The sequence below is a fragment of the Eleutherodactylus coqui genome, chromosome 2 (assembly GCF_035609145.1).
Source record: "Eleutherodactylus coqui strain aEleCoq1 chromosome 2, aEleCoq1.hap1, whole genome shotgun sequence".
NCBI classification, from domain to species: Eukaryota; Metazoa; Chordata; class Amphibia; order Anura; family Eleutherodactylidae; genus Eleutherodactylus; species Eleutherodactylus coqui.
The window spans coordinates 116,499,086-116,523,925 of record NC_089838.1 but is presented as its reverse complement, the minus strand read 5'-3'; the positions used below and the strand labels follow the sequence as shown (position 1 = coordinate 116,523,925).

The 24,840-nt window shown below is 39.4% G+C and overlaps 1 protein-coding gene across 1 annotated transcript in view; it reads left to right on the top strand.

Annotated features, from left to right (window-relative positions):
* Positions 1-1,632: 1,632 nt before the first annotated feature.
* Positions 1,633-24,840, top strand: part of IGF1 (insulin like growth factor 1) — an 86,053-nt gene continuing 62,845 nt past the window's right edge. Inside the window, exons 1-2 of the mRNA XM_066591422.1 lie at positions 1,633-1,883; positions 6,141-6,297. Of these exons, the coding sequence (XP_066447519.1) occupies positions 1,821-1,883; positions 6,141-6,297 (220 nt within the window). The 5' untranslated portion in view covers positions 1,633-1,820. The remainder of the gene's footprint in view (positions 1,884-6,140; positions 6,298-24,840) is intronic.

The following is a 24,840-nucleotide window of genomic DNA, read 5'->3' as shown; positions in this document are numbered from 1 at the left end:
AGCCAAATCTTTACAGACGAGCCCGAGGATACTCGGCTAAGGCACTACTCGCTCGAGTAGTTAGCCTTAGCGAGTATACTCGCTCATCTCTACTTAAGAGGCATTAATGGGAGATTGAAAATTATTAGTGCCTATGCACACAACAGAGTCATACATTGTGTATCCATGCTAACCCCATATGGCGCTATATGATTGGCCATGTTGGAAAACTTTGACCATGGTTGTTAGAAACTACATATATATGATTGATCATCTGTCACTTTCTGCATGTTTTTTTTTTTTTGTAAACTGACTTCCTGATTGGCCAATTTATTCTCCCCTGTTGCTGATTGGGTTGTTTTTCCTAACAATCACACAAAAGACTGACTTTGGCGGTTGACTATTATGTTATGTGTTTGGCCGCCTTTACTCTCATTAAAAAGAAACATAGTCATGGTTAAGACTGCAATATTATCCAAACCATATCAAAGAAGGCAGCAATAAAATTAAATAGCAGAACCCTTTGATAACGGCTGTAAGAAAATGTCCTACCCTAACATTTTTTCTTCACGTTTCCGCCACTTTTAAAGTCTATAACTGGATATGGCTACTAGTAATATACCCATTATCTTGATTTATTTTATGTCAAACTTTTTCACAAAGGGCATTGTCTTTATTGTTACTAAGACTCCATTCTTTTTGATATTCCACCCATGCAGCTCCATCGGCGGTACTACTCCTATAAATAGAGCCCGCATAATATCACTACTGATGAGAAAATAACTTTGATGCTCCTTGTGCTCTTTAGTTGAGCTTTCTATGTACCTAGTGTTAATTTTCTGCTCCGTAACTAAAGGTTATGCAAGACCTTAACATTATGACAAAGGTAAAAAGTCATACCATACAGCTCTAAAATTATATAACGTAAAGGTTAAACATTGAATGCATCCAAGTGCTGTAGCAAGAAAAAAGTCAGCTGACTTGAGCTTTTCTAGGAGTATCTCGGAGGATTCGAATGACATCATAGCCTGTGATCATATACCGACGACCAGCTGCGATTATTTAAATGATGCCGTTGTTGTTTTATATACAACTCAGGTTCAATGTTTGTCAAACATTTACTATTTCTTGGAGTACTTTATACATTTCCCATGGCAAGTTCTGTGATTTCATATGGTAACCTATTAGGGCTGTTTATAAAAATAGAGAAAAAATAACATCTGTCATTTCTATAAAAGGCCTACTGTATCATATTGCATATTGTAATAAAAAGAAGTCATCATATTTTCCTGCTGAACTTTTATCACTGAGTACGTCAAACAGCCTGCACTGATTGCTTGCAGAATTCTACCTACATCATGCAGGCTTCATAGGAAAAAGCTGTGAGACATGCACAGCAGCAGACTCCGTCCTGTGAAATTTTTTTTTTTTTTGCACTATGTCACCAAAGTAAATTCCTTTAAGTAAAAATAAATATGCTTTGTGATCCAGTCTTGCAATGCTAAGGTATGATGATGTTATTTGTCAAGCAGCCCAAAAAAAGTCCTTGCTCAAAAAACTTGCCAGAAGAGGGAGAGAGAGAGAGAAAACACAACTGTTCTCCCAGCTGTTTCCTGTCTACAGTGTGTAAATGTAGATAAATGTGAGGATTTTCTGTAAATCCTTCTTCTGTTTGCTAAATCTGACTGTCACTGCTAAAATCAGAGCAGATCCTACGCAATGGAGTAAAGTCCTAATATTCAAATGTGACATAGCTTTGAATATCTCTCTGGATTTCTTTTTTTTTCTTTTCTTGTTATCAGCTAGCAATCTCATTTGCAGACCCTGTACTTAAAGAAGCTATGGAAAAAAACAACTCTCCCTCATCACAATTATTAAAGTGCTACTTTTGTGATATCTTAAAGGTAACTCATTTCTTATTTCATTTCCTTTTATATTTCTAATGATTTTTGCTGTGTCTCTTTTATTTCTTAGAATATTTCAACTATTTTCCCCAGCTGTCATGGAGCAGTGAATCTGCAATTCTCAAAATGCTGAATGTGCATTTTTTGTGTATGTGACTATTCTTTTATCTGCTAACGTAACTGTACATCAGTGGTTATATATAATGCATAGCTGCTAATGAATTGAATCTGCTGTAATGTGCTGTATGTACTTTGTGGTATGTTCATCCTGGTAGGTGTAGTTTGTGATTATCTGGAAATTGAAAGAACTGCAATGCATTTTTCTATTACTTTTACCACTGCTGCATGGTGGAATGTCACAGAGCTCTGCAATTGCTATTCATGCATGCAGATTACTGTCAGGCAAGCAATGGGGTTTATGTCAATTGATTAAGAAAGTGAGACTCAAGTTTTTGTAAAAACTCTTTAGATTTGCTTTTTTATGAGTTTGTGCTGGTTATGTGATACTTTTAGTGGTTTTTTGCTTTTGTCATACTAGATAATGTCATAGTTAAAGAACATATTTCTGCACCTGCTTTAACTGTGTGTAGAGGATATTCAGATAGTAAGCATACAGTGACTTTATTTGAGCTATTTCCTACTTTCAGATCAGTCATTTACAGTTTTAGAAGAATTTGCTTCAATAGATATTCCACTTCTATTTCACTTCTATTCTACTGATTGCTGACAAGGGATGTGTTATATTATGTGCTTGATTAGTGTGCCATATTATAATGCTCACAGGATTTATTTCCACACCATTGACATTGTTTGTGTTTAAGCATTCAGGCTTATTTGGTCAGGGTGGTTTTACTGACCTTTCTTGCAGTTACTGGCCAGTCTTCAAGTTTCCTTTCTCAGCATAAAAAGTTTCTTAGGAGTGTTTTTTTTATATTGCTTAGAATGACCTCATGGCATTGGATCAACCACTGCATGCGTTCATTTTAGGCCCAATCCATAAAACATGCGATTGCTGCCCATTTGGAATTTATTTGTTTTAGGCAGAAAAAAGTGACAAACACATTGTAACAATCATAATGATAATCTCTTTGTTGGCTTCTAGATTTCTGTATTCTTCAGTTTATTCATGGGAATTGGGTTTGAAATGATCTTGGCCGGAATGTGAGTTCAAAATGTTAATGTGATAGTCTCTGAAAAAATCCTCTATGCTTAATGGTTGGTTTAGTAAATGTGTCCATTTTGCTGGCTTAACATATGCAGAAATGTCAATGTATGGCTTAGCTGCAGAATAGGGGCTTTAAAAATGTGAAATTCTGAATTGTAAATGAACTTATTGCTTATTGTATGGAGTAAAAACTATGTACACTATAAAAAGGGAAATATATAATGTAGAGAAACCTGTTGGGTCATCGCCTAATGTGCATCATAGATTGTGGTTTCAACATTCAACAAGTGTTTCAAGTGGTCTTTTAGTTGTCAGATCTTTGATACCTTCTATTGATAACTGTCTTTTTCATACATTAGATTAAGAGTGAAGATACTTAACAAATGTTTCAGATTCTGCAAAGTTCTGGTGCATTGGGTATTGAGTTTCACTACTGTAGGATGGGCCAGGTAATGTGAGTCTAGAATGTAGACATATAATGTTACACTGAGGCATTCTCTTTCCTTTGGCAAACACATTTAGCAGGCCGAGGTGCAAATTATTATGTAGTCATCATCTGTCATACATTAAAGCCAACATATCTGACAACCATATTATTTTACATTTGGCTTTAGAGAAATTAAGACACAGCTTGGAAAAACACCATTATCCTTGACTGCAGCTAAAGAAACATGTCTCCAAAATCAGCTCCACCACTGGTATGGTTAGTAGGGAGACATTACCAGTACTCCAACACGGCTAATTTCAACCTGTTCATTAGAAAAAGAGTGCAGAAAGTCTAAATAGTAATTAATTAGTTAATCTGTGAAGGCCAACCTGTACATTAAGTTTATGAAAAAAGACATTTCTTTGTCAAACGAAACCTGGTTGAAATAACTTCTCACTCAACGAATTTTCTTGAAATGTAATATTCTACCCTCACATATTTAGTTGATCATTGGGTCACGCCCCTTGTCCTTTTATACCACAAGCTCAGAGTTGCAAGTTAAGGAGATGACTTGACAGTGATACTGGAATGTCTTAAAATCATTATGTTACAGGCCTAGGAATAAAAAGGTAAGGACATAATGTGTTACCATGTTCAAAAAAGTCTCGAAGATCATTCATAAAGTTGAGTCAGTTGGGCAATTAATTTGTAAATAGAATCAAAGCATTGTGTTATATCCTAAGTGATTGATTTGGCATATATGGTCTTAGACTAAGAGTGGACAAGACCAATCCATAATAACAACATACCATGGTCATATGGAAAGGCACTGAAGGAATTCAATTCAATTATTACGATTCAGCCATTGAATTTATTTTGATATTTTTCTCTTCTACTTTTTTAATATTCAGCTTTTAATCAAACCCTTTTACCCTTTTGAAGTTGACTTCAAAAATTACTGCAATACTCAACAAGTGCAATTATAGGGGAAAGTTATAATTACACGCAGGTAGCCTGTGGTCTGGCAACAATGGAGCCAAAGTAGTACAATAAATGGAATGACTTGTTGGCAGGGCTGTTTAGTCAGCTTATTGGCCGCAACATTCTTTATTAAGTCAACTTTAAGAGTTTAAAGACTTGTATTGTATATTCTAATGGCTCCAGTTTGCCAGGCCCTTTAAATCTTTTAGTATCACCCACGGATATGCCTATAATATTGGCTAGTAGATCCAACACTTTCTACAGTAGTTTGATGCTACTATAATTGTGTGATAGTTATACTAATAGCTCTTGTATTATAACATACAGTGAGATTTTAAGAATAAAAATTGAAACCTTATTGGCTGTGTTACTTAGCCAGGTTTCGTTGGCTTTGCTGTTACTGTTACCCATTTAAGTATATTGTTAAATACATAAAAGAGGTCTTAGAGTACTACGTGTCAAGTGGCTATTGGAGGTCTTGAATGATACACAATACTCTTAGGAAAGATTGTAACAGAATCTCATTTAGAAAACAATAAGGCCCTACATATATGGCAGTGTTGAAACAACTATAGGCAGACAATGCTAGTCTTATTCTGTGTAGTATATTGTTGGAAAATGTACAGGGCCAGGTTATATTCTATATTCTACACAGTAATATTGTACAAACATCTAATAACCACACTGGATCTGGATAAGTTGAAGACTTGGGCAAAAAGTGGCAAATGAGGTTTAACACATAAAAATGTAAAGTTATGCACATGGGCAGAGGAAATAGATGTCATCATTACACACTAAATGGGAAACCACTTCACAAAACTGACATGGAAAAGGGCTTTGGGATTTTACTTAGCTGTAAACGTAACTGGAGAAACCAGTGTCAGGCAGCTGCTGCCAAGACAAACAAGATCATGGGGTGCATCAAAAAAGGAATAGGTGTACACGAGAACCTTGTTCTTTCTCTTTACAAATCACTGGTCAGTCCACACATAGAATATTGTGTAGTTTTGGGCACCGATACTCAAGACCAACCCTATCAGAATTTGAGCAAGTTCAAAGGTGGGCATCTAAAGTAATAGATGGAATGGGTAGACTTAGACTACAATGCCCAGAGAGATGATTAAAATTGGGGTTATTTAGTTTAGAAAATAGATGGCTGGGGGCGACCTAATAACTCTGTATAAATATATCAGGAGACCATATAGACATCTCTCCAACGGTCTATTTATACCAAAGACTGTGATTGTAACTAGGCGGCATCCTCTACTTCTTGAAGAGAGAAGATTTCTACACCAACTTAGTCCTTTAATGTAAGAGCAGTGTGACTACGGAACTCTCTGCCCGAGGACGTGGTGTGGGCGAACTTGCTAAAAGAGTTCAAGAGGGGCCTGGATATCTTTATTGAGTATAATATTACATGTCATAGACACTAGATTACTTCAGTAGGGTCGTTGATCCAGGGATTTATTTTGATTGTCAGATTTGGAGTTGGGAAGGAATTTTTCTCCTAAAATAAGGACCGTTGGCTTCTACCTAATGCGGTTTTTTGCCTTTCTCTGGATCAACATTGCAGGATAATACGCTGAACTGGATGGACATTTCTTTTTTCAGCCTTACATACTATGTTACTATCCAGACTTTAGTGCATTTTACTAAATAATGTTATGTCTATTCTATTTCACAGGTCAAGATACACACAATGTCCTATCTTCATCTCTTTTACCTGGGTATATGTCTACTCACTTTAACCCACTCTGCTGCTGCTGGCCAAGAGACACTCTGTGGTGCCGAGTTAGTGGATGCTCTTCAGTTTGTGTGTGGAGATAGGGGCTTCTTTTTTAGTAAGTATTTCCATTGATATCTACAGTATATCACAGTATATCTACAGTATAACTAAGTTGATTATATATATATTTAACTTGATGTCAAGCTCTGTTTCCAAGAAATGTCCTACTGCTAGATGCTGTAGAAGAACCTTGGCCGCAAACGCCACTGTATGTTAAGAATAAGGGTAGTTTGGAGAGCAAGTTATTGATAGACTACAAATGGGAACAATGAACTGTACCAGAGTTAGGGCCTTTTCCTACCACAGACTATACAGTAGCTACATTAGAAACTTGTCAGTGCTAGAATAAAAACAACAATGGATCTCCCTTTTAGTGCTGTTCATTCCACCATAACTCTCCATGCTCACTATGACTAGGTCAAAAGAAATTCCCTTCCTCCCTTCTAGTGTTAAGCGAACCAAACCAATAGAACCCTGATTTGCGTGTAACTTAGCTAAACATTATTTTCGTCACAAATCTGAACTGAGCTTTCATCAAAGCTCTACCTGAAACTGGTTCCGTTTGCTCAACACTGATGTATAACATTGTCTGATAGCCATAAAAGCCTTGCAGAAAAAACTCTCAGAGCATTATACAGGGCTTTTATGGTTCATAGACAGTGTTATACATCAGAGTTGAGCAAACTGAACCAGTAGAACCCTGTTTCAGGAAGATCTTTGCTAAAAGCTCAGTTCAGGTTTGTGCCGAAATGAACTTTTAGCTAACTTACACGCAAATCAGGGTTCTACTGGTTTGGTTTTAGAATTTTCGTGAACTTCTGCTTCAGTTCAAACTAATTCACACCAAAACAAACTTTTTATAAGAATTCAATGAATCGGTCAAACTGTCAACTTTTCAAAAGTTTACTCAGCACGACTTCCTTCCTATCCTTTGTAGAAGAGAATAGGGTTTATCAGGGAAGGGTTTTTCCCTTTTTTTATATTTGCGGTGGTTGTTGAGAAAAAAGAAAGATCCAAAAAGGTTCACGTCAACTGCTTGGGTTTAGGTTCAACTTGAGTTGGGCCTCAATTTTTAATGGGCTGCAAAGTATTTGCTTCCTCTACGATATTGAGGCCATTGGCTACCTGTTTCTGTATTTCTGGCTTTATTTTTATAACATGTTGAATCATGAAACCTTTTTTTAATAAGAAACCGTTCCAAGTTTGAAAAGTTTCATATACTATACAACCTTTTTGCTTCCACAAGACTAACTTCAATGTCAGCTTCCTAGCAGAAATCAGCTAAATGAAAAATGATGCTAAACTATTCCATTTGTTTCCATGTTTTAGCAAAGCGTATTGTTAATATGTAACAAGACTGTTATTCCCCAATTTTGTAATAGTTTAGTACAAATGATGACAGTCTTAATAGAGGAACTATTCTTTCAGGTGAAGTAAGTTATAATATAGCCAACACAACAGGAAATCATGAATTCTTTAAAATGGAAATGTGTCTTGCGTATATTGTATATACTGGTAAACAGAATGTTGTATACATATATACTCACAGAGAGGCTCTTTGAGAAAATATACATACAGAACAAATGTATCAGTGCAGCTTGTTCTGAGCAATTTTTGTGGTTTCTGGGAATTTTAGTTACACATCTGTTTATGGAAAATGTTTTCATCGCATTGAATTTTTTTTGCAACAGTGGATTATGGATTTATTTTTTCTGCATTAGCACTTCAAAAATCTGACAGCTCAGATGACAAGTCTGATTTTGAATTATACAGAAAGAGGTCATGTGGAAGACATTCCTATAATGTCTGTTATCAGGAGGAGGAAGACAGTTGAGGTGTATGAGATTTAGGGGGATTCGTGCCTTGGTTTTCTTTGGAGGAGAGGGCTATTACTGTTATTCATTGTTGAGTAGGTTAATCGTTCTTACAAGAAGATTCCATCATTACTGTGCTTTCATGTAATTAAAAATATGGCAGCTATTCAATGTTCACATAAAGTCCAAATGGTCAAGCAGAAAACTTCATGTGTTTCAAGCCATGACGGTTCTTGATCTTAGAATATGTGTCAACACAGACTCAGATGATAGAACTGTTTTAATAATTGGTTGCTTAGCATATTCATCGATCGGTCAGTACTTTGAAGTGAACCATGTTTCTTTTTCATCTAGACTAGTTCAATAAATGTTGGCACTTAATTACTACTTGTTAGTAATCAGAGAACTGAAGGATGCAGCAAGTACTAAACTTTGTATTCTTATCCGTGTCCCTCCCTGGATGTCCCTCTTTACAGCTAGTATCGAATGCATATATGAATACCCAGAGTTTATATAGAAGTTCAGTCTGTTTATATGTATATTTATTCGTAGCCCCTCCCTGCCTATTGCGCCTATAAGTGAATTGTCACTGGCAGTATATGAAAAATCATTTCTGCTAAATTTGAATTGCTAACTATGTGACAATATATAAGTTTGGCCTTATATTCAATTTGACTGGAGTGGACCTACAAAGAATTTGAAGGCAGCTGTTATGTGGCACTTAGAGACTGGGGACCCAGCACTGCTAATGGGTTATGACAGCCTGTGAAGGATTCCCCTCTTCAAAAGAAGTGCATTGTTAGCATACAAAGGGGTAGGGAATTGGTCTAAGCCCCAATATGAGTCCACATTAATGGACTGAGTGTATTCCATTTGTCTTTTTTAAACTTCTTGAATATGTCTGCCCAGAAAAATGGACTGCAGAGGTCATTGTTACGTTATCATGCATGAAGTCTACATCTATGCTTCAATTAGTAAAGAGGTCAACATGGCATACACATCACAAGTCATAAATCGAGATATAGAACTCACAGAGATATGTGAAAAGTTTAATTCGAGATAAGAAAAAGTGTATTGGTGTGAGTGCCAGGGCAAAAACGTTTATACATATAATACTGTAGGTCGCATCAATGACATTTCCATTGCTGAACAAGAACATGTCTGCCAACTAGGGTAATTTAGAAGAAAAAAATATTCATGTGCCAAATAATATTTCTTAATAACCAAATTCATTTTGGAGAATGATGTCATTTAATGGGATATATTAAGCTGGGCCTGCCAAAGCTGTGACTCCAGGAACAGATATATTAAAATGATGAAACACATTATAGTCAAGTCTTTCAGATCAGTCAGTAACTTACCTGTATTATAAGAAGTAGCCTCACATGATATTGTCAGCTCTAGATCATATAATACTGCACTCAGGGGCGTAACTAAAGGTTTAGGAGCCCTGATGCAAAAAGGTAGCTGCCCCCCCCCCCCTATCTGTATCTGTACCCGTACCCATACCTAAACCATGCTGCACAGAGACATAACTTGAAGCTTCTGGGCCCCAATGCAAGACCTGTAACAGGGCCCCCAACTATAATGTTTTATGTTTTATTCATAGTACTGGGCTCCCTATATGGAGAAGAGAGACCTTATGAGCCCCCTAAGATTCCTGGGCCTGGGTGTAACCGCATCCCCTGCACCCTCTATAGTTACGCCCCTGACTGCACTGAAACATGCTTTCTATGTGTGCCTCTGATTTCTGTATACAAAAACATGACACCCTTTATATACTGCATTCAGCTTTACCTTGTGCTCTAAACCTGTAAATCAGCACTGACGGCAATAATGCAAGAAATAAAATGCCTATCTACAAGCTAAAAAAAACATGTAAATATTCACTAGAGAAAATATAATCATTTCACGTTAGGTTAGTCGCCACCAATCATTTATATGCAACAGTTGTGTATAATCAGATATATGCAAACATAACTCCAAAAGTCACATGCAACTCGTGCTTTTTAAGTTTCCCTTATGAGTATGTTCACATATTGCAAATTTAGGATAAAATAATCTGCGGCAAATTCGCAGCTGAAAATCTGCACCAAATCTGTATGAAATGATGCAGACGTAGGTACAGATTTAACATAGTTTTCACCCCATTATTTGAAGGAGTGAGATCCTCTGTGAAAATCTACAGCATAAATTAACATGCTGCGGATTTAAAATCTTCAGCGCAAGTTTATTTAGGGCTTATTCAGACGACTGCATGCCTGTATGCGCAATTCCACGTGCTTCAGTGCAATACATGTGCTCCGTGAACGAGATTGATTTACGGTCATGTCTGCATTATACTGTACTTTTTGCAGTCAGAGCAGCTAACAAAACATGCAGAACATTGCAACATAGTTTCGAATGTTCTGCTATCATGGATTTTGGTAATCTTTGGTAACACTGTATCTGCTTGCCAGACTTTGCACAATCAAGTTGTCTCTCAATTATGTAATAAACTCTTCTTACTAACGCAGTCTTATGCTATAGCAAATAACAGTACAGTGATCCCTTGCTCTATCGTGGTTCAATGATTGCGGCTTCAGTGCATTGCGGATTTTATATAGACTATATATAATTCTGTTTTTGCTTAGTTTGCTATATGGCATTATTTTGAGGTACGTACAGGAAATACAGTACGCCACTAGTGTACGCCACTTACCCTGGCAGTATCTCCTTTGGACAGAAAACTCTAGATATTTCTTCAGCTCACACTCTCAAACTTTGCCAGGCCTCATAAATCTCAGTAGGCATTGTCGGGGGTCCTTCCAAGGGGGACCAGATGCTAATGTTGCCTAGGTCCAAATTGGTATAAGCAATCAACGAGCGCTCGGAGAAGACACGCTGACCAGACAGTGTGATCAAAATGGCTTCTAGTTTATTGAAGGAAATACACTGGATTATGAAGACTATAGACCACCGCCCAGGCAGGAAGGACTTGTCTTGTGGTCAGCAAATAATGGCAAGGATACATTCCTTCTTAATGAGCTATTGTAAATAAAAAAGGAGACAGTACATCTTGTTAGTTTAGGACACAGGATGTTCTTGTTCACTAGATAAGAGAGACCTTGAAGCTTCAGAGAAGTCCATTCTCAACCACCTGTTTCCCAAACCAGAACACATTTTGTATTTAAACTATTTATTCGTATTTTGATAGCCTAGCAACTAAATTAACCCCCTACATATTCCCCATTCTGGACATAGGGTCCACCATCATGCGAGGCACTCCACCCGAGTGGTGCCGGTTCCTGCCTGATTCCCTAAAGTCATGTGGTGGTCCCAAAGTCCATCTAGGTTAGAGTTTAGCAAAAGCCTTCTCACTACATTTGTTAACACATGAGATTACTATTTTTACAGCTATATATATGGATAATAGAATCATCACAATTTGTAATATACTCTGTAGAATCCCCATGAACCAACCTCCTAGACCAGAAAACCAATTGGCAGGGGTCAAAGACTAAATGTGTTACCCCACCAGCTATCTCTGGTTTCTGAGTTTTTATTTGTCCATGCAAACAGTTCTTTTGACGGAACAGGAACAGCCAAGAAAGGAAAACTAGGAAAACTAGTGGCACCAGGTGTGTGTACAAGTCCAAAAGTCTTACACCTGTGAGGTGTTCAGTCCATCTACCAGTATTTGGTGGTGTCTAACAAAGTGGTTCTGGGCATTGTCTTTTTGCACCCTCTAATAAGGGTGAAGCATGGAGTGAGGAGTCCAAAAGTCCATCAATAAACAAAATGTCCTTCATTTTTCCTTCTCATGGGGGGGGGGGGGGCAAAGTAGGGCGTGAAAAGCCCCATTAGTCTCAAGACAAGCAACAGTTCCTTCAACTTTACTGAAGTAGGTGTGGTCAGCAGGACTTGATAGGGCCCCTTGAGTCTGGGCCCTAGGGATTTCCGGACACGCCTCTTTACGACCACCCAATCTCCAGGTTGTAGGGAGTGAGATCCCCCTAGGTTGTCTGGGTCTGGAATGGGAGAAAAAGACTAGATTCTGGGTTACTGTTAGTTGGTCACACAGGTGCTTTACATATCCGGCTACTATGTCATAGCCCTGCTGTAGGGCCTGTGGATGATACAGCTCCAATCTTGGCATAGAGCCAAACAACACTTCTTTTAACTTAAGCGTACCATTTAATCTTTTAACTTTGTCTAAACTCTGCGGGTGGTATGGGGTGTGAAACGCTTGTTCCACTCCAAGGGCTGACATCACCTCTCGCATCACTTTACCTGTAAAATGTGTACCTCTGTCACTCTCAATTGTCTCTAGTACCCCGTATCTGCGGATTACCTCATTCATGAGCTTCTGTGCAGTTACCTGCTTATTTACTTTGGTAACAGGGTAGGTCTCCAACCTGAAAAGAAATCAACAACAACAAGCACATATTCATACTTCCCAACAAGTGGGAGCTGAGTGTAGTCAATTTGCAATCCCTGAAATGGGTAGAGTGGTCTAGGCAAGTGTTATGTGGCAAATTTACTTCTGCCCTGTTGCTTACGGCAAAGATCATGCAAAATTGGACAGATGATGATGCAGCAGCTACAGAGAACCCAGGTGTCACCCATTCTTGTTCAGTGTCGACGTCATTGCTGTTTTTGATAGGTGTGTCTTTCCGTGCATCAGCTGGGCCATCATGGGGGACAGGGACCTCTGTAGGCAGTTCTGCTGACTGTTCACCATACGCCGTCCCATTTCTGCTGCTCCCATATTTAGTCCATTTGTCTTTTTCTTCCTTGCTGGCTTGTAACTGTAAAGTCTTTAGCATATCAGAGTCAAAGTTTTTATCAAAGTCCAAAGTTTTTATCAAAGTACAAAGTTTAGTCAAAGTCCAAAGTTATTGTTAAATTCTTCTTTTCTTCTTTTGTTCCATGGCTTGAGGGCCACTGCCTTTGCTGTGTGGTCTGTGATGGTGTTGCCTCTTGTCTCTCTGGTGTAGGAATTGGTGTGAGCTTTCCACTTTGTCAGGTAGAAGTGAGTAGGGCCTCCGTGAGACTCTGCACCGCTGCACCATTCTTAATTGGCTGTCCTACTGAGGTAAAAGAAAACTGTCTGGCCTTCCATGTTGGGCCGTAATCATGAGCTATGCCAAATGCATACCGGGAGTCAGTGTAAATGTTTGCCGTCTTACCTTCTACCACTCTACACGCTTCAGTGAGGGCCTGCAATTACGCTTCTTGTCCTGAGACATGCGGAGGCATTCTGCTTTTAGGACATCTTGTTGTGTGACCACTGCAAAACGTGTTACAAACCTTCCCTCGTCATTTAGGTATCTAGATCCATCCACAAACAGCTCAAACTGGGGTTCTGCAGGGGCTTGTCTGTGACATGCGCAAACCCAGCCGTTTCCTGGGCCATGAGGGCCACACAGTCATGCTGGTTTCCGATGTCAAATGCCTGCTGTTTGTCAGTCAGGGAGTTGTAAAATAACTGATCCCCTGTACTTACTCCCCCATTTTGAATCTACGTCACCTAATGGAAGTAAGGTGGCTAGATTCAAGGTGGTGCACCTTTGGCTTGAGATGTTCGAGGAGGAATGCACTGCGAGTTTCATTGTATCTGTCTGGCAAGAGAGGGATGTCTACGGCTTACCTGAGTCAGGATACCATGTATATCATGTGGGGTGTAGATCACCATGGTGTGATCTAGGACAACGTCAGAACTTTTGTCCAGTAGTGCCTGGACTGCTAGAACTGCTCGGACGCATGATAGAGACCCTCTAGCCACCGCGTCAAGATGGGCACTGTAGTATGCTACAGGTCGGTTTTTTGTCACCATGCATTTGTGTCAGTACAGTGGTGGCGTGTCCCGCCATCTCAGTGACGTACATCTGGAAAGGTTTGTCATAGTCTGGCAGCTCCAGTGCGGGTGCACTGGTTATCTGTACTTTCCCTGCGGGGTCAGGGCAAATGGCCGTGAACCCAAACAGTCGTACAGAGGCTGCATGGTCATGGAGGCAGAGCGTGTCCACGACCGCCAGTATGAGTCCAGTCCCAAAAAGATACGCAACTGAGCATGGGAGGTGGGAAGTTGCATGTCACTTACCACCTTCGTGCGCTCCGGCGTCAGGTGTTTAGTACCTGGACCTAGGCAGTGGCCCAGGAACACTACGTGAGATTTGCAGAACTGAAATTTGCCTTGCTAGCTTTGCAGCCATTCTACTCTGATGGAGGAAACACAAAAGGCTTAGTGATGCATTGAGGCAACTATTTGGGTCAGAAACACACAAAAAGTAAGTCATCAACATATTACAAGAGGGCGGTGCCCTCGGGAATTGGCCAGGCGTCTAATACCAGCTTCATGAATCTGGTGAACTGGTTTTGGGCTATTCTGTGCCCCTTATGGCAGCACTGTCCAACAGTACTGCTTTGCTCTGAAAATAAATGCAAACAATTACTGACAGTCTGGCTGGCCCTTTAAACATTACCTCAAGCGGTTCAGTTTCTGCCAGCTGAATTGGCACTTCTGAAACCCCTTGCACCGATTACTGCTAGACAATCAGGCTGGTATTCTATTTCAAATAGATCATAACCTTGTTGCGAGAAGGAAAAGAAAAAAAATTTTTATTTTTTTTTAAATTAAAAAAATAGCTGACCTGCAATACCTAGATCACCTATGTCTTCCCTCCCCCCCTCCCCCCTTTGAACTAGGGTACTTAATTGGAAGAGTAACCGAGTTCAAGGTAGTAGCAACAGTGAAAAGAATGACAAGAGCACATTGTAGCTGGATTTGACGGGCCAGAAATAAGTGCTTGGGTTGCACTTGTATGCTCCGGGTGTCATAGGGGGGTGAGGACCACTAGGGGGTAGTTCAATACCAACTCCGAAGATTTGTCAACCATTGCCTGTACTGCTGCCACCGCACAAACACATGAGGGAGCTCCTCAAGCCACTGGATACAGCCTCATGGAGTAGTATCCAAGTGGCCGTGGTTGTCCCCTGCGCTTTTGTGTCAAGACTGTTGTCATATGGCCAGAGAATTCAGTACAGAAAAGAATAAAGGATAAAGTGTAAAAGGGTGAGAAATGAGTAGTTGCATAAGAGAGGAAACAGAGTGGACCCATGGGCGGCAGTATGAAACAAGGCCCAGAAAGGTGCAGAGTCTGGCAGCAGGTATAAGTACAGGTATGGCCGTTTGCGCGTTTCTTCTACAGAACATTCTCTCATAGACAGTATAATTGTGGCTTGTTGGCAGGCTTCCAAATTATCAGCACACAGCGCCTACATGCGGTGAGTGGCTGACTAACACCTCATCAGCACACAACACCTACATCACACATTTTACATTCATTACAGTCTGAGCACGGGTCATTAACTCTCATCCGTTCATGCGGTCAAGTCTCATTCAAATGTTAGTAAGAGTTCACACAGGACGTAACGCGTATGGTGCAACTGTCCTCATCTTGCAAACAAATGCATCCAATTCTGTTCAAGCAAACAAGGCTACTGTCTCCTCTAGGGTTCTCCGCTCTAATCTTTGGCCTTGAGAAGCACACATTCCTTCTCTGCAAATCTCACTAAACTCTATTCCTCCTCACTGTACCCCCCCCCCCCCCCTCCCTTCAGAGACAAGGGGGGGGGGCGACTTGCAGCTGCGGCTTTTCACAAATCAAGCATTAACCCTCTATTTATTCCTATATATATATATATATATTTTATTTTTAAAACCATATAATTCACATAATATATTCAACGTCTGTCTTTCTTCTACGACTTTGAATTTTACCTCTCTTATGAAACAGATTTTTGGAAAGCAGCCAGAACATTCAGACTCTAACAACATTAACCCCTAGTAATTATAAGAGGTATATTTCTCTGCACAGACTATCAAACAGACGGCAGGGGAATAGTTAAACACATAAAAAAAAGGACAAAGAAGACTAAGACGTACAACAAAGATTAGAGTACATAACATACAAGACAAACTATAATGGTTATTTGTCACATAATTATCCACAGATTCTGCATGAACTTGCTTTATGTCCCAAAGGAACACAAACTATAAAAGAATTCCCTTTCTCTGATAACTGCCGTATCTACACTTGCCTCAATCTATCTATCTAACATACTTTTAACCTTTACTATCTCTGAATCTTTCCCAAACTTGCTAGTTGAAGATTCCCAGAATTTTAAAACACCTGCTTTTCTCAACAATTCGCTACATTCTTTCCCCACGGCTAAATTGCTTTGTCTGACCTTTGCTATTTCTCTAGCTGTTCCCATATAGGCCTACTCCTTGCCTTGGACGTTTCTCATATTGTCTGTAACCGGCGTCTCTGATATCGTATAGGCTTACCTACCGATATCCTCCCCTTCCCTCACTCCTATTATCTCAATGGGGGTAAAATCTTCCAGCAATCACACAGATTACTTCGGAGGGTTGAGGGGAGACCACATTTACTGATATCTTCCCCTTCCCTCTCTCTTATTCCTGCCCCCATCTGAATATGCCCACTATTCTTCACGAAGTAAACAGGACACTATTTTCACACAGTACGTTATAGGAGGACACACAGTCGTCCTTGTCCCGGAATAGTTTTACAGCGACTTCCAGTAATCCCACAGATTACTTCGAAGGGTAAGGGGAGCCCCCACTTGCCTCTCAGGGAACTTTTGGTGATATTATAACAAAGCCAACAAAAACAGATAATTGCCAACGTGATACAAACAATCAGTACAGAAACTTCAAGAATTTCCTCAGGCAACATGGCATAAAACAACAGGGTATGAGTTCTTCCGTCTATTACAGTTTTATGAACACATACGTTAAAATATGGAGGAGTATTCTTATAAATACATGCAGCGACTAACCTTCTGTCAACGATGAGCCCAAAAATCAGGCAAGCCCAGAATCGAAGTGGCAAGACAAGGGCCTACCTTTCACCGGTGATTTTTGGAGTCTGGGGTCCCGTGATCCTGGTCCCGTGGTGTTGGCAGTTGGCATCGTCAGATATCGGCTGCAGGTAAAGAATAAACTCCGCCCCACGTTCTGGCGCCAAGTAACTGTCGGGGGTCCTTCCAAGGGGGACCAGATGCTAATGTTGCCTAGGTCCAAATTGGTATAAGCAATCAATGAGCGCTCGGAGAAGACACGCTGACCAGACAGTGTGATCAAAATGGCTTCTAGTTTATTGAAGGAAATACACTGGATTATAAAGACCATAGACCACCGCCCAGGCAGGAAGGACTTGTCTTGTGGTCAGCAAATAATGGCAAGGATACATTCCTTCTTAATGAGCTATTGTAAAGAAAAAGGAGACAGTACATCTTGTTAGTTTAGGACACAGGATGTTCTTGTTCACTAGATAAGAGAGACCTTGAAGCTTCAGAGAAGTCTATTCTCAACCACCTGTTTCCCTAACCAGAACACATTTTGTATTTAAACTATTTATTCGTATTTTGATAGCCTAGCAACTAAATTAACCCCCTACAGCATCAAGGGCTTTAATTGTATCTTATGACTGCAGGCCAACCTCTGCTGAGATTTTGTTCAATCTCTTGCACTCTTCATCATTTATATCTTCACAGGGACCACCCTAGGGGACCAAACATGCTCTTAGATTAGTCCATCAGATACACTCTCCCCAAGCCAGCATGGTAGCTGGTGCTACACACCAAAATCATGGTTACTGTGTCCGGATTCAGGAACAAATCACAAAAGGTCCATACAGGCCACAGCAAAGACTATCACAACTTCCCAACTGCCCAGTTACAAACTATCAGCAGTCTTCACAGCAATCATCATTCGTCATCATACTCCTCTAAAAATCAGAGCACAGAGTGATTCGTTTTGACACTCATCCACCATCTTTCCCTCCAGCCTCCACATTGCTGAGCTGACAGGACACATACAGTAAAAGAGATAAGAACTATCTTATTTATAGTGACTTCTTGAATGAATAAAAAAAGATAATTCAGCCACAAAACCTCTCCTATACTCCCCTCCTTCCTGAGGGGAGACAGATAAATATCTTTTTTAAAGGTGCATTTACAAGATAAGGCGCATGTTACATCATCTCTACAAATACACTCTATCTACAATAACATTTAACTATGGAATCTACTTGGGGTAAACATCCCACTTACAGCTTATGCAATTAAAGGGCCACTCCATTTTTTTAATTCATTCATGATGTAGCTACCCCCTAGTATATACAAGTGAGCTAGTGTTACTATGGTTAGTTGTTTCTTTCTGTCTAAATCTTCTGGCCTCTTTTTACTTAGATGGTCATGGTCTCAATTCTGACCAGATCTTCTTGGGGTTATGGATTCATTTTATAGTCACTTTCTGAGTTTGTGTGATACTGTTACATAGATCAACTATTGAAACTGTGTTGAAGGTAAAAAAGGCACTACTGTCACAGTTACTGATGATGGTCACACAGTTATAATAGAGGAGATTACAGCTCATCCTCCTGGTTGTATACTTATGGTCTGTATCTTATTTAAGTGAATGTAGAAGGTAATGCTAATTCAATTGTTCCCCCTGTAGACAAAATATTAACTAAGGTTGGGATGATTCATCATGGGATTGATTGAAACTGAAATATAGGACATCAGTAATGAGATAAAGTGATGGATCAGTATTGATGACTACATCCTTTATATTTGTAAAAATGTAGAGTGGAAGGTAGTTACAAATATTTCCCACTTATTTGAACGATCCATTCGTTTGCAGCGGGAAGTTCTTTATTGCCTTTTTTCTTTAATGAACTCAAACACAAGTACATACACTACCGTTCAAAAGTTTGGGGTCACCCAAACAATTTTGTGTTTTCCATGAAAAGTCACACTTATTCACCACCATGCGTTGTGAAATGAATAGAAAATAGAGCCAAGACATTGACAAGGTTAGAAATAATGATTTGTATTTGAAATAACATTGTTTTTACATCAAACTTTGCTTTCTTCAAAGAATCCTCCTTTTGCAGCAATTACAGCATTGCACACCTTTGACATTCTAGCTGTTAATTTGTTGAGGTAAGCTTGAGAAATTGCACCCCACGCTTCTAGAAGCATCTCCCACAAGTTGGATTGGTTGGATGGGCACTTCTGGCGTACCATACGGTCAAGCTGCTCCCACAACAGCTCAATGGGGTTCAGATCTGGTGACTGCGCTGGCCACTCCATTACCGATAGAATACCAGCTGCCTGCTTCTGCTGTAAATAGTTCTTGCACAATTTGGAGGTGTGTTTAGGGTCATTGTCCTGTTGTAGGATGAAATTGGTTCCAATCAAGCGCTGTCCACTGGGTATGGCATGGCGATGCAAAATGGAGTGATAGCCTTCCTTATTCAGAATCCCTTTTACCCTGTACAAATCTCCCACCTTACCAGCACCAAAGCAACCCCAGACCATCACATTACCTCCACCATGCTTAACAGATGGCGTCAGGCATTCTTCCAGCATCTTTTCATTTGTTCTGCGTCTCACAAACGTTCTTCTTTGTGATCCAAACACCTCAAACTTGGATTCATCCGTCCACAACACTTTTTTCCAGTCTTCCTCTGTCCAATGTCTGTGTTCTTTTGCCCATCTTAATCTTTTTCTTTTATTGGCCAGTCTCAGATATGGCTTTTTCTTTGCCACTCTGCCCTGAAGCCCAAAATCCCGCAGCCGTCTCTTCACTGTAGATGTTGACACTGGTGTTTTGCGGGTACTATTTAATGAAGATGCCAGTTGGGTACCTGTGAGGCATCTGTTTCTCAAACTAGAGACTCTAATGTGCTTATCTTCTTGCTTAGTTGTGCAACGCGGCCTCCCACTTCTTTTTCTACTCTGGTTAGAGCCTGTTTGTGCTGTCCTCTGAAGGGAGTAGTACACACCGTTGTAGGAAATCTTCAATTTCTTAGCAATTTCTCGCATGGAATGGCCTTCATTTCTAAGAACAAGAATAGACTGTCGAGTTTCAGATGAAAGTTCTCTTTTTCTGGCCATTTTGAGCGTTTAATTGACCCCACAAATGTGATGCTCCAGAAACTCAATCTGCTCACAGGAAGGTCAGTTTTGTAGCTTCTGTAACGAGCTAGACTGTTTTCAGATGTGTGAACATGATTGCACAAGGGTTTTCTAATCATCAATTAGCCTTCTGAGCCAATGAGCAAACACATTGTACCATTAGAACACTGGAGTGATAGTTGCTGGAAATGGGCCTCTATTCACCTTTGTAGATTTTGCACAAAAAAACAGGCATTTGCAGCTAGAATAGTCATTTACCACATTAGCAATGTATAGAGTGCATTTGTTTAAAGTTAGGACTAGTTTAAAGTTATCTTCATTGAAAAGTACAGTGCTTTTCCTTCAAAAATAAGGATATTTCAATGTGACCCCAAACTTTTGAACGGTAGTGTATGTAAGCAAAAATGTTGCTATACATTGATTGCCATGATAAAAACAAATTTAGCAGGATTCTGCTATTTAACAAGACAGAATAGTGTTAGACTTTTGATAGCAGTAAAACTGCAAAACTAGAATCCACATAAATCTTCTACTGTGTTCAGTAAGCTTCAACTACCTACATATATATATATATATATATATATATATATATATATATATATATATATATATATAATACGTAGTTCTGGTGTTGGGGATATAAATGTATCTGTTCACAAAGGGTATGCTTTGGGTACTTTTTCTATCAAAAATTGGGCTGGTATACCAGATGAAATCTCTTCCAATGAGATGGTAAATTGAGTGGAAAATACTGCACAGAATGATTACTTGACATGGTTATTTAAACTACTGTCAGTTTTATTCAGATTTAACGCATTGTTTAGTCTCTCATTGGCAAAATTCATCTAAAGAAGCACTTGGCAAGTTTGAAAATGATTCTTGGCACATGGAGTACTTTTACTTTTCCCTAGACCTAAAATACCAATAAAAACCCTAGAATTACTTGACTTCTGGCAAATAATGATGAGCTATTGGACAGAAAATTTTGCATCTGGTCTTTTACCCTGGTCTGACATAATTAATTGCTTTGCAATTTTTGATTAGCCATTTTAATCACTGAGCCAAATCATACAGTTGACAGAGACCACACAGTGTTTTAATTAAAATCATTTGCTGTTATAATATTACTGTATGTATCAGCAAGTGACTTGCATAGTGAGTGTTCTGGTGGAAGGGGCTCAATATTCCACATGTTGGAAGGAAACACGAATAAAGTGAACCCAGTGTTACAATTCTCTTTGTACATGTTGTAATTCTGCTGTAATTCATGACCATATATCAAAAACATTGAGGCAACAAGAATTAAGTTCCTCTTAAGTACTTTCCAGGGAACATTTCAAATAATTTTTCATGTTGTCATTCTTTCCTGGAATGTGAGAACTTTTGTGAGGACTGGTATGGAGTAAGGAGTCTTGCAGAATTGCTCATAAATTGTTAAGGCTTCAGTTTTTAATTAAAGTGATACTAGACAGACATTTGATTGTATCTCTATATTAAGGCAACTGTGTGTTGTTAGTTTGCATGAAGTTGCTGTATTTAGCCCTAACAGCCCTCTAAAATCAGTCACTGCAGCCATACAATTAGACATTGCAAGGGATGCCTCTCTTATTCCTACTAGAAAGTTATGAATATATTGACAACCAGGTGTTACCAGTTGGGGATGACTCTGTCATATCAATGCTGCCAGTGCCAGACTGTGTAGACATCCCTTTAATAAGGTTATAGTAACTCACAGTTGTCAATTTATTCATGCATTTCTAGAAGAAACAAAAAAAAGAGGGATGGCACAATGCCAAATCATTATTATATGAGGAATGGGAGTATTTACTAAAACTGTAAATGTAGATGGAGTAGCAATGCAAAGTAGGAGTAAGAACCCTCTGCTTGAAGACTTCCATTGTGATTTTTAATTGTGGTTCAAAAATACAACAAAAAACATGCACATAGTTTAAGGGGCTACAAACATATTTTCACGTAGTCCAGGAAATGAGTCATGTTTGGAAAGCTTATGCCAAGGGGCTAGATCATGTATGTAAATTTGTTTTGCTGAACTCTTTAACCCGGGCCCCTGAGCCTTCAGCTATGCTCCTGGCTTCACATAATACATCCCAGAATTGTGTTTGCCTTTTTTGCTGCTGCATCACAATGGTGACTCATGTTCAGTCTGTGGTCTATTACTATACCCAAGTCTTTCACATGTGCTTCTGCTTATCTCCAATCCTCCCATTCTGTATGCATAGGTTTCATTTTTCTTGCAGGACTTTGCATTTCTCCTTGTTAAATATGATTCTGCTGCCCATTGTTCAAACTTGTCTAGTTCTTTTTTAATCCTCTCTCTTCTCTAGTGTAAGCTATCCCTCCTAGCTTTGTGTCATCGTTCAGTTTGATCAGTTTCCCCTTAATTCTCTCATCTAAATCATTTATAAAAATGTTGAACAACACTGGGCCCAGGATAGAGCCTTGTGGTACCCCACTTGACACATTCTTCCAATTGGATTTGCAGCCATTTATGACCACTACTTAAGTCAATCACTCAGTGAGTTATGAATCCACGCAACAGTTGCCTTGTCAATCCCATGTTTGGTTATTTTTTTAAAATAAGGATGGTATGAGATACTTTGTCAAATGCTTTACTAAAATCAAGATATACTATATTTACAATATTTCCCTCATTAACCCATCATCTGGAGCTGGAAACTTGAATCCATGTAAGTTAGCTAAATGTTCCATGACCATATCTCTGCTTATAGATAGCCTGCATTCTTTTATTTCTTCAATAGCACAGATCAGCTGATGTTATATTTACTTTCTGTGAGAAAACAGATACAAAACTGAAATTTTGGCCTTCTTAACATCATTTTTAACCAATTCACCATTTTCATCCTGTAAACATCCTATAGCATATATCACATTTTGTTGCAGTGGGCCCTGGCCACACCTTATACAACCACTGTGACAGTTTTAAGCACATGTCTATCTTCAAGTTAGATAACTTTGTAAATACAGTGCATGGTATTACTTATTTTGTATGAATACTGAGTTACAGCCGTTTTAGTCTAAAGCTGCAGACAAATTCTTTAGGCTCCAGACATGAAAGCCCGAGATTCCTTGCTGACTCAGTGTTAGCACAGAACTCTAACAAGTGTCATCTTTATACCAGACATTGTACAGCAATGTGATGATGAATAACTAACTATCCCTCTGAATTATAGTTGCATAAATGAGCTGTAGATTTAAAGGGACTCTGTCAGCTTTTACGAACCACATAGACTAATGTTATGAGCTTAGAGGAGTTGGAGTGCTAAGTTTGGGAATAAATAATAAGCAAATAAATCTTGTTATTTGTATAGCGCCAACTTATTATGCAGCGCTTTCAGGTAGTTTTTTATTTATTACCCCCCCACCAGGCTGAGTACTCATTGCACTAACTTCAGAAGGGTGGAAGGCTGAGCCAACCTTGAGCCAGCTATTTAAACCACACGGTGATTGAACTTGCAACCTTCAGATCGTGAGTGAGAGCTTAGGACTGCATTTCTGCTGCCTTAACACTCTGCACCACACGAGGCTCTTACACTCACTCTCTTCCCCATTTCCCCATTGTCTACCTGCAAAGCCACATCTTCTTCTTATGCAAGCTCATACTGAAGAGGAAAAGTCTTATAACTGTGAGCACACACTAGGATAGTCTGCTGTATACAAGAATTAGTACATTTGCAGGAGGACAGTGGGGGAATAGAATTGGAGAGGAGTAAGAGAATGATATCCCCAGACTCAACTCCCCAGTTCCTATGAGCCCATAATTTTCGTCTATGTAACTCACTGTTTCTAGTAACAACCAACATAAGCCTTAATGCAGTAACGAAGAATATAATTAATATCCTATATTTACACAGTTATTCACGTAGTTTTATCTAGAATCATTATAAATATAATCTGCAAAATGGAGTTCAAGGATGATATTACCTTTAAAAGTGTTTAGGAGCTACTCCTCAATATCAAAATAAAGTTCCTTGGCTCACCAGAGCAAATGATTCTGAGTGTTCACTCTCCATTTATATAGAACATGTGCATATTCACTCTTAGGGTCCATTTAGACTGGACGAATGTCTGGCAAACGATGCCCGACAGTCGTCCCCTCATACATTCGCTCCCATGCTGTTGCACCGGAGCTAGTATTGCTGGCTCGCTCACAGAGCGGCCAGCAGGGAGGCTGCAGGATATTTCTCTCCTTGCTCTCCCCCGCCCCTCTCCATTGATTTAACATAGTGGCCATTCGAAACTGAACAGTTGCTATTTACACTGAACGATCAGTGATCAGCTCATCGTCCATCATTATGCTGCATATGCTGCAGACAGTACAATTAATAAAATACCCACTTACTTCAGTACTGAGGATTTACAACTTTTAATTCCCATTTATCACAAATGGAGGTCACCCTCTTTTCCTGAGACATTCATCTCATTCATGGTGTCTATTTGGTGTTCTTTTCTGGGATACCTGAGCTTAAGAGTCCTTTTTTCACTTTAATTTCTCTCTATTTGAAACTAGGTTACTCTTAGTTCTTCCAGAATCTCTCCTGGCTCTAGCTCTCCTTGAATGCCCTTTGGGACAGGGTAACACCTGCTATGAGCACCTTTGTTTGCACCTTCTTAGATAGCCACCACAAACCTCATGATACACGAGAAAATGGCTACAATCAATTTGTCTCCATCTACAGAGGTGCTGTCCAAACTACCTATCAATTCAGAAAAGTATTTGTTTTAGTCATGATTATAGGAATCTGGTA